Raw genomic sequence first — 16,244 nt, 5'->3', positions numbered from 1 at the left:
ACTGTGTTCGTATCTTTGTAGAGTGAACGAGGTGACACAACTATAAAAGACACTTAGAATTTTACAATAGGTACAAAGATGTCTTTTCATAGATCTCCACAGAGTTAATTGTTTTCCAGTCTACTTGGGACTGTTCTGCTTGTAGCAAACAAATAACCATTTTGTACCAGAAATGCCATTTAAAATCCCGTGATCTCAAATTTTTTCAAGTTTGTTACTGTTGGAGAGAGAAACAGCACTTAGAAGAGCTGAAATTGATGTTAACATCATCAGACAGATTTTTTTCACCCTAGCAGTTTATGCCATGAGATTTTTCAGGTTTTATCTGGAATCTGAGATCCTTCAGCAGAGACGACTTAGAAACCACAGTAAGAGTATTAAATTGCAGCTAAAGGCTCTCATCACAGAAATGATACTCAGCTAAGTAGCATTCACATTTACCGTAACATGACTGCAGTCAATGAAGTTATTCCTGTGGAAGTGGGTAACAAGATTCAGTCCAAGATTTATTGTCCTACTAATTTTATTTCTTCAGTTGATGAGTTTTAATCAGTATGGTGTCAATATGGAAGATTTTAAATTGCATGCTTCTGTTTCCCTTTGGATTAATGTCTCATTGAAGCATTTTCAAAATGAACCATTCTGTATTGTCATAGGTGCAGGCAGTGTGTCCAACCTGAAACACACGTATTATGAATTTATTGAAAGTTAGAGAGAAAAAAAACATTTACACAGTTCCAGGTACAATTATATGAAAAGATAATGTATAAATAATTCAATCAGCTCTGCCAGAGGGGAGAATTCTCTTAAATGGGTCTAATTATTCTCATTCCCTTGTGAGTTTGGACTTGAAATTAACCTTGCAAAGCACAGTCTTTTGTGGAGTATTAATATAAAAAAGAAAATGTAACTTGCTGTGTTCATCAGCTAAAATCTTTTAACTTGAAAAGCATTCCATAGAAGAATGGAGATATAATAAAAATGCCCACGCAGTCATCTCAGGTATTGAAAGCCACGTAGTCTGTACCTCAGTGCTCTGTCTGAGTCTTTAAAACCCGAGACACTGGAAGGTTTTTTTTGCTATTGAGGTAGCCAGGGTACTTCTTATTAATGTAGACATTTCAATTTTTCATCTGCTATCATAATACACACTGGGAAGGATTGCACTGAAGTAGTGCCATTACATATGAAATTACAATACTTTCCATTTAGGGAGTTCACTTTTAGGGCCTCTGGAAAGAAAATGCTCTTGTAAATAAAAGTCATGTTAATTTAAACAAAGTGACAGGACCAGAGTTAAGGATATGTCTGTTGTGACTGTTTTCATACTGAATAGAGTTATGTGGCTTGTCTGGAATCAATATTCTGAAAAGAGATCAAGCAAACAGACCGCTGTGAATATCGAACTCCTTTGCCTCAGAGAGTAACCTGGATGTTTCAAACTTCCAGAATCCATATTTCTCTGCAGTGCCTAGAGACAAAGCTGATGGGCATTTTTGTAAATCCTTTCACATAGATTAAGCAACTAGCTAATACTCCTGCCAAAAGGTTTTAATAGGTGTCATATAATTTAATAGAGATGATTTTGAAAACTCTCACTCTGGAGATTCTCATGAGAACCGAATCTGTTCCTCATTTTCATTTTCACATTGCTGATTTTCAAGGATTTCTTGGCAGCGCAAAGATGCTTGAATGCAGAAGTGCCTGTATAAATGCTAAATTGAAGCTTTTATTACTATTTTTAAAGTAACTTTTTCAGAAACATCTAGATATTTTAAAGATAGTTTTATTTGGCTACTTCTATAACAAACATGCAGGGAGGGGGAGAGCATTATGCTCTAAAAGACATTTTTAGGTAGCTAGATTCTGCAAAAAATAAGTCCTTTGAGTTCAAATATAAATTCATTTAAAATATGGAATTATTTTACTATAATATGGTAAAAATACTGCTGCACTGAGGATTTCCACAAGGTATGTGGAAGAATAAATTACATGTAGGAAAGGAAGTATCCCCACCAAAATTCTCTGAAGAGTCTATACCCTCCAGCTGGAAATTCTGCACCTGCCTCTTAATAGGCAGGTCTTCCTACGCTGCATGAGATTCTAATAAGTATCAAGAAATACATTTCTTGATGGTATTGTCTGTTAGTGCATAGGCTATTCTTGAAAAAAAAAAAAAAAAGAGAGAGAAAGAGAGAGAGAGAAAGGAAAAAAAAAAAGAAGACATTTTATTTCTGGTTTCCCATAAGTTCTGTGGGAGGCAATCCCTGGCAACTTCAAAGATGCAGTTCAGTGAGTTATATATGTGGTATTTCTCTGTACTCTTTGGGAGACTGCATTCAGCAAACCAAGTAAAGTAGGTCCCTCTCAGTTCTTTTCTAAATATCTCGTTGATACCTAAATATCTCATGACCGGTATCTGCTATGTTTCAAATGTAACGTTAAGCATTCCACAAGTTTCAGACAAATCATAATTAATTAACATGCAAATATATCAACTAAATCACTTTGGGACCTTTCAGTGATTGAGTACTGTACGCTGAAAACTGCAGATGTGCCTTTAAAAAGACCATTCTTCTTCTGTTGACTCATCCACTTGATTTTGCTCTCAGCTGCCTGTATATACAAAAAATAATTTCTTTACTCTTGAAAATTTGAAAGTGCATGTGGTTGCAGCTAAAACAGACATGACTGTGTCTACAGAAGAAAATGCATGTGTTCTGCTGTAAAAAGCAAGCTGAAAATTCAATTTTAAATTACATTAAAAATTTCCAGTGGCTACTTCTAAATTCATTATTCTTTAAGTAAAACAATGGTTGCAATGTGTATGAACAGGTCTATGTATGAGAAAGTTTGCATGTCATTTGTGGCTTTGCAGTTCCAAAAGACAAATGTGATGCTAACAGAAAAACCTCTCAAAAAACTTTGTCACGTCATGCCTCAGTCTCTTATCTAGAGAGCATTGACCCTGATACTGACTCTCCTCTGCTTTGAACTTAACAAATGGAAAATGTTTCCTTTCACTACTTTTAATTTCTTACTGAATATCTCCAATTCTGAATTAAATATGAGACTAAGCCCAGGAAAGGCACCTTTGGTTCAGAGGTTTGGGATAATGTATTTAAGGTCCATCGCTGGTTCCCTGTTTAGGCTTGGATGAATCTTGTTAGTCCCTCAGTCTTGAGGGGCTCTGGTTCCTGTTAGCTGCCGGTGAAACCAATGAAATCTTGCTTTCTAAACATGTTTAAAGGGTCTGAATATTCACCTCTCTGCTCTTCATGGGTTTTTAAGTTTTATGGTGTTAGAAAACATGAGTAGAGAACTAAATTGGACACAAATCTGGCTGCAGCTGTAGCTATTAGCTTGTGAGGAAACATGGGCCACCTTTTGCACCAACAGTGTTGCCCTCAGTACGTGTGATGCCATTGCCCAAGGAGCACCACTGCAGCACACGACCCTCATATTATCTATGTCATATAAATGCTTATTATTATCAGTAAGGCAGAGGATGTGCTGAATATATCAGCCTGTCTCTGGGTAAGCTAGATCTCAACATTACCTTAGTTTTTATATCACTTGTTTACCTAATTGTATTACTTGTTTAACTGTCTGCCTAATTCTCCTTCATGACTAGTCCTAGCTGAGTAGCTGAAAACTTCATTGCTGCTGCAGCCTCTTGGCTATTACTGTGGCTTTTCTTCTGCCACTAACATCTCTTTTTCATCTAATTTAGGCTGTAATATTTGAGTTATAAGAAACCTCATAAGTTCAAAGAACTTTGTTAACATTACTTAGTTTCTGTACGCACTTTGTACTTGCTCTTTATATTACGAGCAATCCTTTTGCTTTGTGTTTGCCCAGCACCTAACATAATTGATCATGAGTTGGCTTTCCACATAGGGCTAAAAGGCCTGTAGCAGTTTTACTATTTCTCTATCTCATAATCCTGATGAGGAAAAAATGCAGAAAAAAAGCAGCCAGAACCCTTTGTACTATCATAATGGCACCATCTAAATGCCTTTGATGGAAGCATTTTCTTGCCAATCCACATCAGCAAATTCCCACCAGTGTGGGACTGTTGCCAGATTTCCCAACTCCAGTACAATATCTTGAAGAATCGTTGTAAAGACCATGGAAGTAAAAATGGAATTGGGCTGACATTTTACTGCTAAGTCATTTTCAAGTATGGATCAATACCTTGCATTAGCAGATATTAGGTACAAGACATCTTGAAGGAGCACTCTTATGCAGCAGTTTCTTTTCTTGTGGTTCAGAAGAGTCAAATGGTACAGACAATGTAATTGCAACTCTCTGGGCTTTTAATAAAGCCCATATAGCACATGCTTTTAGTAAAGCAGTGGAAGAATGCTGCATGATAAAAAGCATTGACATTGTGGCTATTAGGAGTACTTAGAGTATAAATACCAGGTCATCTCTCTGCCTAAGGTAAGAGACTGGAATTGGATGAAAAGGCCAAATTCATTAACCTATTGATAATCCATTCCAGAGACCCTTGACTCTTGGACAACAGGTCTGAGAGTTAGAGATTCAAAAGCTGCACTCTATCCAGTGGTGTCCATACAGTCGTGACATGCCTATAGTGGAATTGTCCTTCAACAGTGAAAACATAAACAATGTCTTTAAGAAATAAAAAGAAAGGAGCAAGGAGGTAACTATGTAAAAGTTAGGGCTTGCTTCTTTCTTTCATAGTAAGTTGATGTAATCACATCATGGTGTTATCAAGCATACTGAGGCCTGATTCTGTGCCTGCTGCTCAGAAATATACAACCTGCAAGAAAACTGTGGGCATTTGGAACTAACTCTCTCAGTTGACGCATGGTGTAGGAATGATATAACCACCATGTAGGAAGTGTAAAACTGGTAGAGCTTGATTTGTAAGCATCACAGTTCCCTCCTTATAAAGAAAATGGTGTGCACTAAATGACTAACAGAGGAAATCACTCGGAGAAATGCTTATATTAAAACAGTGTAGAGCCTCAGCAGGACCACAGCAATCAATTACCCTAAAGTGAAGCCCTGGCAGCTTCCATGAATTGCTATTGATTTCGACTCCTAGTCAGTGAATCTTTCTAGGTCTAGGCTAGAATGTAGGTGTGAGATGCAGACAAAATTAGGAGCTGGAAAAACCTCCTGTGAAAAACACAGGGAACAGCCAGGTTTGGGAAGATGTGTTATGGTGAATTTTATTTTTTGGAAAAGTGTGCAAATTTCAAAATACCAAGTCCCACTCAGGGGTAAAAATGAAGTGTCAAAACAGCATATATTGAAATAAGAAAGATGAGGACATTTTTTTTCTTATAAAGTTATTATGGAAAATTCTGTCTGGCTTTCTAAATAAAGCCTCTGCCCTGCATTGCAGTTGAATAAAGGGGGTTCAGTTAAATTGTTTTCTGTAGCCTGAATCCAAGTATACCAATGATTTCCTTCCTGTAATGAACCCGCAGGCCTTGCAAAAATGATTCCAAAATAATGATGTAAGATTCAGTCCTTTATGTGCTATAACTTCTGAATTGCAAGTTTGGCTTCTACAAAATTCAGTTTCTAATAGTATTCCTTCATGGTTTCTAGACGATAAAGCAGCTGTTTGTTTATGCATACTGTTCACTTCAAAGGGAATTTAATCTCTTTTGAGGAAACTGCTATGTACACATTATCATACAAGGAAACTCATTCTGGAACCTTTTTTGCTCAGCAGGAACCTTATGTATTTTCCACAGTCTTGTTATACACGTTTTGGCATGAACATAAAGCAGGTGTGTTCATTTATATTCTAGCTGATCAAATGGAGAAGGCTGAACAATGTACATTTTGGATCAAGGTGAGGGCCTTCTTTGTGACCTGCCCTAAAAGAAAATTTATGGACGGACGTCTCACAGAAGGGAATATTTTTGGTAGACCAGTGGCCCAAAGGCAGTGGAACAAATCATCTTCCTCTTATTATTCTCATTTTAATATCAGCTGCACAACAGCAGACAAAACACTGGACTAGAACTAAACAAAAAATATAACTGAAGTCTGCATTCAGTTTGCATCCCTCACACTGTGTGCTCTCTCAGATTGCTAATCATGACTTTCCTTATGCTCTTTCCTACTTCCTCTTGCAGTGTTTTGCTTCCCTTCCTCTCCTCCCTCAGATCTTTCCCTATAGCCTCATTCCCCCTCTCAGTCAGGTCCTGTCCTGCCTGCTAGTTCTGCTGTGGTCTGCCTCCGCTGTCGAGTGGTGTTGGTAGAGGCGACCTAGTCAGCCTTAGCCAAAGCTCAAGATTATGTTACCTGAGATTTGTTGCCTTTAATATAATTAATTCCTGGTCTTGTAGCTCTACTAACCCAACTGTAAGAACATCGTTTCTCACTGTTGTGTGACCTTCCATTTCCATTTTGCTGTGAAGAGCATCTGCTGGCCTCTTCCTAGCTTTATCCCATTTCACTGAGCCAGGAAATGGTGGGGAGTCGTGGTGTGTAAGATAGCAAACAGCTTGGTTAGGAGGAACTGAGACCTCTTTTATTTTTTTTGAGCAACGAGATAGTTTCTTTTCCTTGTTTTAATGTTAATGACTTAAAAGTCTGCCAATGCACCCTCAGTAGCTGCCAAGGCACCAGTTCAGCCTTCCCTCAGTGCGAGTACGTACCAGGGATGGAAATGCCTCCTTGTCATGTATGTGCGGGAGTGAAAGAAGCGTGAAGACCTTTCTCATTTTCTTAGGGAAATTCCTACCCTGTTCGGGCACAGGAACGCCATTTTATTTTATTTTATTTTATTTTATTTAGGACAACAGAATTATATCCCTGTGTACTGCCACCAGTAGACTGTTAAGTGTTTTGGTCTCTTAGAAAGCTTTGATCCTAGTTTTTTCCGCAGCCTGGAAATGGACCACATGATGTGGTACAACAGGACTCAGAAGTGACTGTGGTACTTCAGATGTGAGCCAACTGGGGAGAAGGACTGTGACCAAGACAAGACATCCCTCCACAAGATACAATTGCTAGGAAACCATTAGCATAGGAAGTGGCTTGACAGCTCTGTGCCTGCTAAAGGGAATATTTTTCCCTTTAGCAATGGAATTTTCATTTGATCAGTTTTTGCCAAATTCCCTCTTCATTGAGCTCTTTGATTTCAGCAAATGGCCTGTTTCTGAAGCACGCTCTCTGGTCCAATTTTTAAAATACTTTTCTGCCATATGACATTGTGCTTAAAAAGGGGGGAAAAAGACACAAAGGGAAGATGGAAAAATAGAAATGCAAAGTGTCTCATGGGAGATGCTTGCCCTTACCATGTCATGCTAGTTTAAATACAGTTCCCACACATCACATGTCAAGCTGTACTTGATTGTTTTCAAATAGATGGCAAAAAATCATGAGAAGAGGAAAATGTTCTTTTGTGTGACAAGTTCTTCATTTGATACATTGGGCTCTGTAGCTGTCAAAGCAAAGTCTGTTTTTCCATCTATTATTACAAATGTATCTGGAGTAAGTCTCTTCCCCAACTCTCTATTCCTTTGATTATTTTCTTTGATATAAGTGTTACTGTTTTATTTTTTTTCTAAATCTAATGAAACAATGAGTTTTCTGTGGTGCATTTGCTGTATGATCCTCACTAGGCAATGAGGTTCTTTCTCAGTGGAGATTTAGCTCACATCTGGAAATGCAGTCTGTTTCAAGTATTTTATGCTTTTCTGGCAGGAGAATGGAATACTTAATTTCATTATTCAGCATAGGGTTATTCATTTCATACAATGAAGGGAAATTCATCAATATTGTCTTCAGCATCCAGAAAAATGATACTTACCATGACTGTTTCACATACTCTATTTATATTTTATATCTTTCTCATCACTCAGCAATTATTCATCTCTCTGCTGAGAGGTGAAATTCTTGTATCGAGTTACTATAATTTCTCTGAACTCCTGAAAGCAATTCAATCACTGAAAGCAATTGCTTTTACTTAAATATATTTCTTGAGACAGATTCAACAAATACCAATAACTGAATAAAGGTTATTTTTTCCTGTTAATTTTCAAGAATATTTAGTGATGCTTTATAAGAGAAGCTAAATCAATGTAGCTACATTTTAATATTCATTGCACTAATATTAATCATGATAGATTCTTGGAGATGGACGCAAAAGTGATAGTGCAAGTAAGTGGGAATGCAGTTGAAGTGAAACATTAATTAATTCCCAGCTGTTATTAAATGTCACAAGGTATTCATAGTTTTGCTGATATTTTCCTTTTCAAAGCACTTGGTGTAAAAACAAACAAACAAACAAAGAAGCAAACAAAATCAGTGTGATGTATTTGTCTATGCAAAATCAAGGTAATTATCTATGAATATTTTGTATTGTTATGTTTAATTTCACTGTAATGTCTCTAAATCTGCATGTTTGAGAAAGATCAAAGTATAGAGCATAACGTTGGTGATAGACTGTACCCTGTTCCCACAGAAATCAATTAAAGGTCTTCCATTGGGTAGTGGGAACAGTGGGAGCAGAAACCAGCTTAGTATCATGATATGTGGTTTCTCTCGCCATCAGTAAAACAGCTTTTCTCATTTATCTTATCCTCTGAGATGTTTAAATTTTGAATGTCAGCTGATTCAAATTTTATGTTTGGGGAATCCAGGCACTGAGATGATTTGTGTTTAGGGCACTGAAGTGGGACTCAGTAGATCTGGGTTTGTTCTGCCATGCATTTCCCATGTGGTCTTATGCAAATAATTTTTTGCCTCTCTGTGCCTCATCAGTAAAATAGGGTAATGTTACTCTTCGTGTTCGAAGGATTTGTTAACATTTGGATGGCTTATCTACAGTGGATTGCTGAGGGCCATATGAAAACGTACAATCTTATTTAAATATACTGCTTTACATATACATCCTTCTTTCATTTTATTGCCTCTACACCTGCTGCTTTCTTACAGCTGCCTCATGGGACTCTTTCATTCTTTTTTTTATCAGCAGTCTTCCACAGGCTGGCCTTCTCCTCCAAATACATGCTTGCTAGGTCCTCCCTGGGTTTTAAGCTCACCAAAGCAGGTAACATGTATGTGTGGATATGTATGCGTTGGAGAGGTCTTATGCGAGTTGTACTTCAGGTGGAAAATATCTGGTGGTCCACCTGACAGGTCTGTGCTTGGAAAACTACATCTTCAATGTATTCTTGTTCCAGATTATATCCATTTAAATGATTCATATGTACACTTTTCAGTCACAAAAATTCATATTGATGTCAGTAGTGAGCATCTTTTACATGAAAAAAAGAAGAAAGCCATTTCAGATACTTCTTTTGCAAGTGTTCAAAGCTGAGTAGCAAAATCAATACTGTGCACAATCTTATGTTGCAGTTAAATTTTTATTTTTTAAGAAAGTATATTATACTAGTAGATAATCACCCAAAAGTATTTGCGTAAGTGCTTGTTTTTGTCCACATCTGCCTTTTCAAAAATGTATGTTTGTTTGAAACTTTTAACTTAAGTCACACATATATTTAGCTTAAGTTGCATGATTGTAAAATGCAGTGCATCTTTACTAGAGTGAGCAGCTCAGAGCTATACGTTGTTTCCTATCAATAAGTATTATCTGGGCTAGAGCAGTAAGGTCAATAGCAAATACAGGAGATTTAGCTACCTACTCTCTATTAGTTTAATGAAAGTGAGAATTCCAAATCTGAAATACTGAAATACTATTTCTTGGAAGTCCTTGTGTACACGGTATAGGCAAATGTTGACCCAATAATGACATCTGCTCTAAAACTGTAGTTGAATAGGGGTTCTGCAAGTTTCATCTAGATGGGGCAAACAGATGAGTATATCTTCATCTAAGAGTATTACATTTATGGTCGCTTTTTAGATAGCCATGCTTCCTTCAACAAGGCGATAAGAGTCATAGTTAGCCTGCAGACAACTCCATTTTCCTTAATGAAACTTCCATTCAGACATTGTAGATATAAAGCCAGCCAACATGGAGGACCTAACGGAAGTGATTACAGCCTCGGAGTTTCATCCCCATCACTGCAATCTCTTTGTCTACAGCAGCAGCAAAGGCTCCCTGAGACTCTGTGACATGCGGGCATCAGCACTCTGTGACAAACATTCCAAGCGTAAGTCCTTCCTTATATTTACCTCCAGGTGTCATTGAAGTCTCCTTGTTTGTGAACAGCTTGGAGATGTCTGAATACCCCAATGTGTCAGCTTCTTAATTGCAGGCACAGTTGAAAAGAAAACAGCAAAAAAATGGAGAAAAATGTTCTCATCCATACAAGTATTATCTATGAGGTTGATTAGTGTTGTGTCTGTGACTGGTCACCCTTTTGATTCTTATTGAAGGCATTATTGAAGAATCCACAACTGTTTAGCAAAAGACAGATGATTCCTAAGAAATGAATTATTTGGGAGAGGGGCGTATTTAAGTAGGTGAGCCTACTGGTTTGAATACACAGCTACTGTTCTAAATTCTGCACCAAGAAAATTCTGTCATTCAAACTCTCTGTTTTCTGGATTCAAAAATGTTGGACCAGATGACCTCCAGAGGTCTTTTCCATCCTCAAGACTTCTGTGATACTTTATCAATAATGTGTTTGTATAGATACAGAGAAAATAATTAATGCAATAAGTAATATTGAGCAACTCAAAACAAACAAACAAAAAAACACCCACAGTATTGTGTTGTCATAGAAGATGTCATCTGCCCTAATGTGATTTTATATATCCTGTATGAATGAGACAGAGCCACCAGTTCATGACAGTTTGTATTTGAAGCCTGTGTAAGAACAAGGAAGTACAATGTGAGGCTGTCTTTGTTCTCAAAGTAAGGGATGAAGGAAAATGTGTGTTTGTAACATCTTGCTATCAGCTCTTTGTAGCTCTTTGACAGAGTATAGATTATCGCACTAGTACTATGGCAAGCCCAGGCATTTTGCCTTCTGCAAACAATGTTTATTCCTGCTCTCCTAAGAGTGAAAAACAGCAGACAACGACAGTGTGTCATGTGGCTGTTTCCTATGAGGAGCTAAGAACCTAATGAGCTGTGGTGGCTCTGCTTTAGCCACCTTTAGGTCTGGGGCTTCTAGGACACTTCCGTCTCACAGAAGTGGGTCTTTGGTGTCTTTGGAAATGTTCAATCACTGGGAAGGAAATTCAGGAGTCATTCAAGCACTTTAGAGGTTTTTTTGTACCAATCAGTTCCTGCCTGAACCTTTTGAGGCAGGTGGGTCTTACTAGTAGGAGAGGGGAAGGAAAATGTTTAAAGATTTAAGTGTGACATACAAGTTGCACAAAAGCTATTTTTTTAACTGAAGCAGATGTATTAAAGAGTTTATGATTAGACCTTTTGGCTGCAAGGAGAATTGCATACGCTCAGAACCTCTTAGGATGAGATCTCCAATTACAGAAAATAAGCTTTCAGGACAATTTCCTAAGCAGACAAGTGTTTTATGTTTGTTAGCTCTATCCCCTTATACTTGCAGGGGGAATTCAATACCATGAAGTGAAATGCAAGCACAATGTGATCTGGTGCATTGTTGTGAGTTATCCTTTCCCACTTAATTGTTTTCTTCCTTAGTACATTCATTTCTTCCTGCTAATAGGGCCTACTTGCCCCCGTACCTCAGTGCCAAATGCCAATCATAACCTATTAAAACAACAATACAGTAACCGTGGATGAAGGAAGGCATTTTAACCCAGAAGGGAGCGTGAGGTCTAATGGTCATTGATTAAACCCTATTTTCCAGATCTATGAGTTAGAAAATAGCCATTTAATGTAGCATTGCTGCACTGAACTCAAGTCAAGCTCATTGAGAAGCCGAGTGCATAGAGCATGTACAGTACAAAATTGAGAAGCTAATGGTAGAGCTTCCAAAGCGTTACAAGGAGTAGGCTCATGTACTGCTGATTGGAGTGGTTTCAGTATAGCTCTCAGTGGCATGCAAAACTAATTATGTAAAGTCTGTAGTAACCTAAAAGGATATGTATATAGAAATGAGCAATTTGGGAAATCAAATATTTGCATGATCATCTCTCTAGTCCCTTCTCAGTGCATCTGGATCCTCTTTACCATTGCTTTCTGCATGATGCACATGCATGATCAGTACCCTACTCTCCTAGCTCAGCTTGTCTTCACACCTTTCCTCATGACTGACGTGACTTTTCAAATAAAATTGGTACAACTAGAGTCACTATAAACCCTCACATTCTGCAATGGAACCCTGCTTTCTTCACTCTGTCTCATATCATGGTGATCTGTACTTCAGATGCTGCTCTGAGACTACAATAGATACTTGTATTTTATGGAAAAAAAGGTTCAACGTAAAACTTATTAAAAGTACCTGGATGCTGAGCATATATTGTGAACTTCTGGTGTTACTCTTTTTGCAGGCCCTTTGTTATCCAGATCTCTGTGGTCTGGATAAAAACTGTTGCAGCTTTTGGAGGAAGGGCCCTTCCATTTCTACAAGTCTAGAGTGTGCCATGAATAATTACTGTGTTATACTGTATAAATAAATCACATGCTTAATATCTGTAGTGCAAGTCACTGACACAGGATGTTAATAAATTATAGTGTTCTTGAAGATTTCTGGTTTGCTAAATTCAGTGGTGAAATCTCTCTGTTCTGCATTAGTGACAGCAACATTACAAGGTTTCCCATATTAATCTTTCATGGCTCTGACATGGAAGAGACAAGAGACTTCCTCCGTATCTGCTTATCCTTGGTGCCTATGCTGAGATTTATTAACAAGCTGCCAATTTGTGTGATGAGTTTTAATGGGGGACCTCTGTCCCTTAGAAAAACTGTCTCAAACCACCAAATCCATCCATAAGGCACTGAAAGAGTATCAGGTCAGTAGCTGAGTTCTAAATGGTCATTGAGATACCGATAAGGTGTGATAGAATGTGTTGTTTTTCTAATAGACTACCTGGAACTGCTTCTTATAACACCTCTTTAATAGATCATGCAATTCTGGGTGAGCAATCAGAAGTAAAATATACGTGGCCATTACAAATGGATATCCAGGAAAGACCAATCTGTAACTGTAGGAGAGATACATACATAATACTGCTCCATGTAATTATCAGACTTCACAAGTAGTGGGAGATAATTCCATCAAAATATTCTGGAGAGGAAGAGTAAAAAGATGCATGTCCCTGCTTATTTGGAATATTAGAGGGATGGGAATAAGGAAGAAAGTGTTCTTGCAATCCACAGGGTTATAGGTAAAGATTTAAAATAGTTGTGGAAGTCAGACTCCAGGAGCAAGAAATAGGGAATTATTTAAATATTATAGGAAAATAGTAATATTTAAATTAATATTAAAATTTTAATCTACATAACATGGAACAATAAGGTTGCCTTTGAGGTATAATTCAGGCAATGTGTGGCAGTGCAATGCAGAAAGAAAGTATACTGGGACTCTCTGAGAGTAGCAAAACAAGGGAAGCTAACAGCTAAAAAAGTATCACTGTTAGAGCAGTTAGCTAGAAGCATCCAAGAAACAGAGGAACTACCCACTCTGTCCCTAATTCAAGGAATTCAGCTAACACGGAAGACAAGCTAAGGACTTGCAGTAAGTTTTGGTGCAGTAAGACTGTCCTGACTGAAGCAATTTAAAGCACAACTGACTAACAAAAGATTTCTAATTTGGTTTTGATCGTGCATGGAGATAATATCATTCGTCCAAACAGCTTGTAGACTAGATAGGTAAATACTGCTGTTTCAGCAAATCATCTAATAAAGCAGCCAGTGAAAGAAAACTGAGCTTAAGCATGTGAAGTCAAAAAGGAATGAAAAGCTTTTTCAGAAGTTTATCAGAATTACTAAACTCAGAATTAAGTGGAAAATGGAAATTTTATATTTATGCAACATGCAAATTTAAGTCACTCAAGTATAACTCTTATTGATATTCTGTCTAATAGCCTTAATATCTTACAGTTATTGCATACTGCAGAAGTTGTAATCTACTTAAATGTCATATGTTGCTTTAAGCTTTTTTTTTTTAGTGTTCATTTCTTAATATATCTTTGCAGACTAAAAAGAAAAAAAACCACTATTTCTAATTAGCCATTACCCATGTGCAAAATTTACATCAAAATCTTTCAAGGAAGAAGGAGCTGCATTTTCATGTTTATTCTTTTGTGTGCCATGGTGGTCTTTAAAATACAAACTTTGGGACTGTCCTTCACATTATTTTGAGCAGAGAAGCACTTAGAGATGACAGACAATCCTAACAGTCTCTAGACTCTTCCTGAAAGGTGCAAAGCATTTGAGCTTGTGCCTTCCCCAGTTCCATAGCATGGATAATCAATATCTAAAACATATAGACTGGTCTTCAGAGCAATGCAGGGTGAATCTGGGGTTTGGTTTGGGACCCAGATATGTGGTGGGACCCTCTCCTTTCCATGAGAGCCCTTTACCACATTTTTAAATGAAATTCAGGCATGAAAGAAATGTCAGCCCTTCCACTAGGATAAATACCACTATTCTGTCGGTCTGCCCTTTAACTGAATTTGGCTATCTTTTATTTTTTTATTTTTATTTTTTGAGTTTATTTTTGATTTTAAACTTAAGAATTCAGAACTGTGGAAGCAACCAAAACAGAAATCAAAGAAAATATGCTTGAACGTGTTGAATTTTAAAAGTTACATGAATGATATTTACTAACCTTTTAAGGGAGATTGCAATTACAGAGACAAGACAGCTTTCAGACCTCTGAGTGAATATGGATTATCTTTCATTTGCAACAGAGAACAACCAGATGCACAAAAAAAGCCTGTGACAGAGTATCCCTGCTGGATTTGCTAATTAATATTGACCTTTCCAAATGAATGATGCTTATTGTATGACTGGAAGAGAGACAACTTGTTTTTCTTTTATGTGAGCCTTACATTGGAAATTCGCTTTTTATTTCTGCATCTGGTTTCATGTCAAGTTATCTGAGAGAGAGACAGCCAGCATTCTCCCTTTGTGCATTGAGAAGCCACTGTCAAAGTAATGTCCACTTCAGGCAAAATCTGCAATGTTTCATGTGACAGGAGTGGAACTTATCTGAGCTTCCCTAATGATTTGACTGCATGCTTTAATAAGAGTTTATTCTCCTTATCCTAATTCTAGATTTATTTTTTAAGGATGCACTATGAAGGCATATATTCATTGCTGGTTTTATACCCACAATGAAAAAATGTGCCTGTATCCTGATAACTTTGTACTTATGACTGTCATAAAGATCTATTATTCCAATTTCACACATACTAAACTAGATCCTGGTTGGGATCCTTCTTTGTACAGGAATATCATTGAAATTTGGTGGAAAATTGACTTTAGCATGAGCTCCAGAATTTCTACTCTGCTCAGTTTATGTGGATGTATAATAAAGACATTCATAACATGGCTAATGAAAATTAGAAAATGCTTCTACAGAAATACGATTATGTCTATGTAGCAGACATAATATTGTTGTGCAAGATATGTTAAAATTAAATCAGAGTAAGAAAAAGACTGATTTATGTACTTCTAGCTATCAAATAGTAAGAAGAAAGAGAAAAGCCTGAAGCAATGGTAAATGATTTATGATTGAAGAGGTGTTTCATTAACCCCTCTCCCCCAACCACACACAGATAAAGCAAATAATTGCTGTAAGATTGCTTTAATTATTCAGACTATTAAAATTCCTGTCTTGTTTGCTTAATTTTTTTTTTTTTTAATAGCAACAAATACTGCTTTTCAATGTCTCTTGAAACCAACATTATTCTTTCAAGATCCTGTTTCACTGGGGAAAGAAAACATTTATTGCTAACCTTATGTATCAAGATTGGAAAGACTTATGCATGAATTTGTCTGTACAGGAGTAGTTTCATGTCCCATTACCTTCCATGGCATTGCTCACAACACGTGGCATTAAACATGCACATAAGTCTTTGTGAGACCGAGGTTTAAAGAAGCTTGATCCTCCAGATTAGCCTCACATTTTTTCACTTCCGTGCTCTCTTTAGCACCATTTCTCTTTATTAACAAACTCACTGGCAAAGTTACATTAACAGAAGCAGCTCCATAGTGAAGCTGCCACCCACTGATCCTTAGCTATTGATCTGGCTTTGCCCTTCAGCACTAATGCACTGTCCCTTGTGGTTTGTGACAAGCTGCAGCAACTCACCACAGATGGTAAAACAGATTCTTAAATATTGATTTCGGGCTCTGCTTTTAAAAGTCAGACTCTCTAGAGGTATTGATGAGAAGCCCAGTT

At 37.3% G+C, this 16,244-nt stretch overlaps 1 protein-coding gene across 1 annotated transcript in view; it reads left to right on the top strand.

Annotated features, from left to right (window-relative positions):
• The window catches only part of PPP2R2C (protein phosphatase 2 regulatory subunit Bgamma), a 190,339-nt gene that overhangs the window by 152,599 nt on the left and 21,496 nt on the right, over positions 1-16,244 (top strand). The window contains 1 exon segment of the mRNA XM_083834463.1: positions 9,948-10,112. Within this exon segment, the coding sequence (XP_083690589.1) occupies positions 9,948-10,112 (165 nt within the window).

The sequence above is a fragment of the Anser anser genome (genome assembly GCF_964211835.1).
Source record: "Anser anser genome assembly, chromosome: 4".
In the NCBI taxonomy this organism is placed as follows: Eukaryota; Metazoa; Chordata; class Aves; order Anseriformes; family Anatidae; genus Anser; species Anser anser.
The sequence above is the reverse complement of the archived record's forward strand: the minus strand, read 5'-3'. Positions and strand labels throughout refer to the sequence as shown.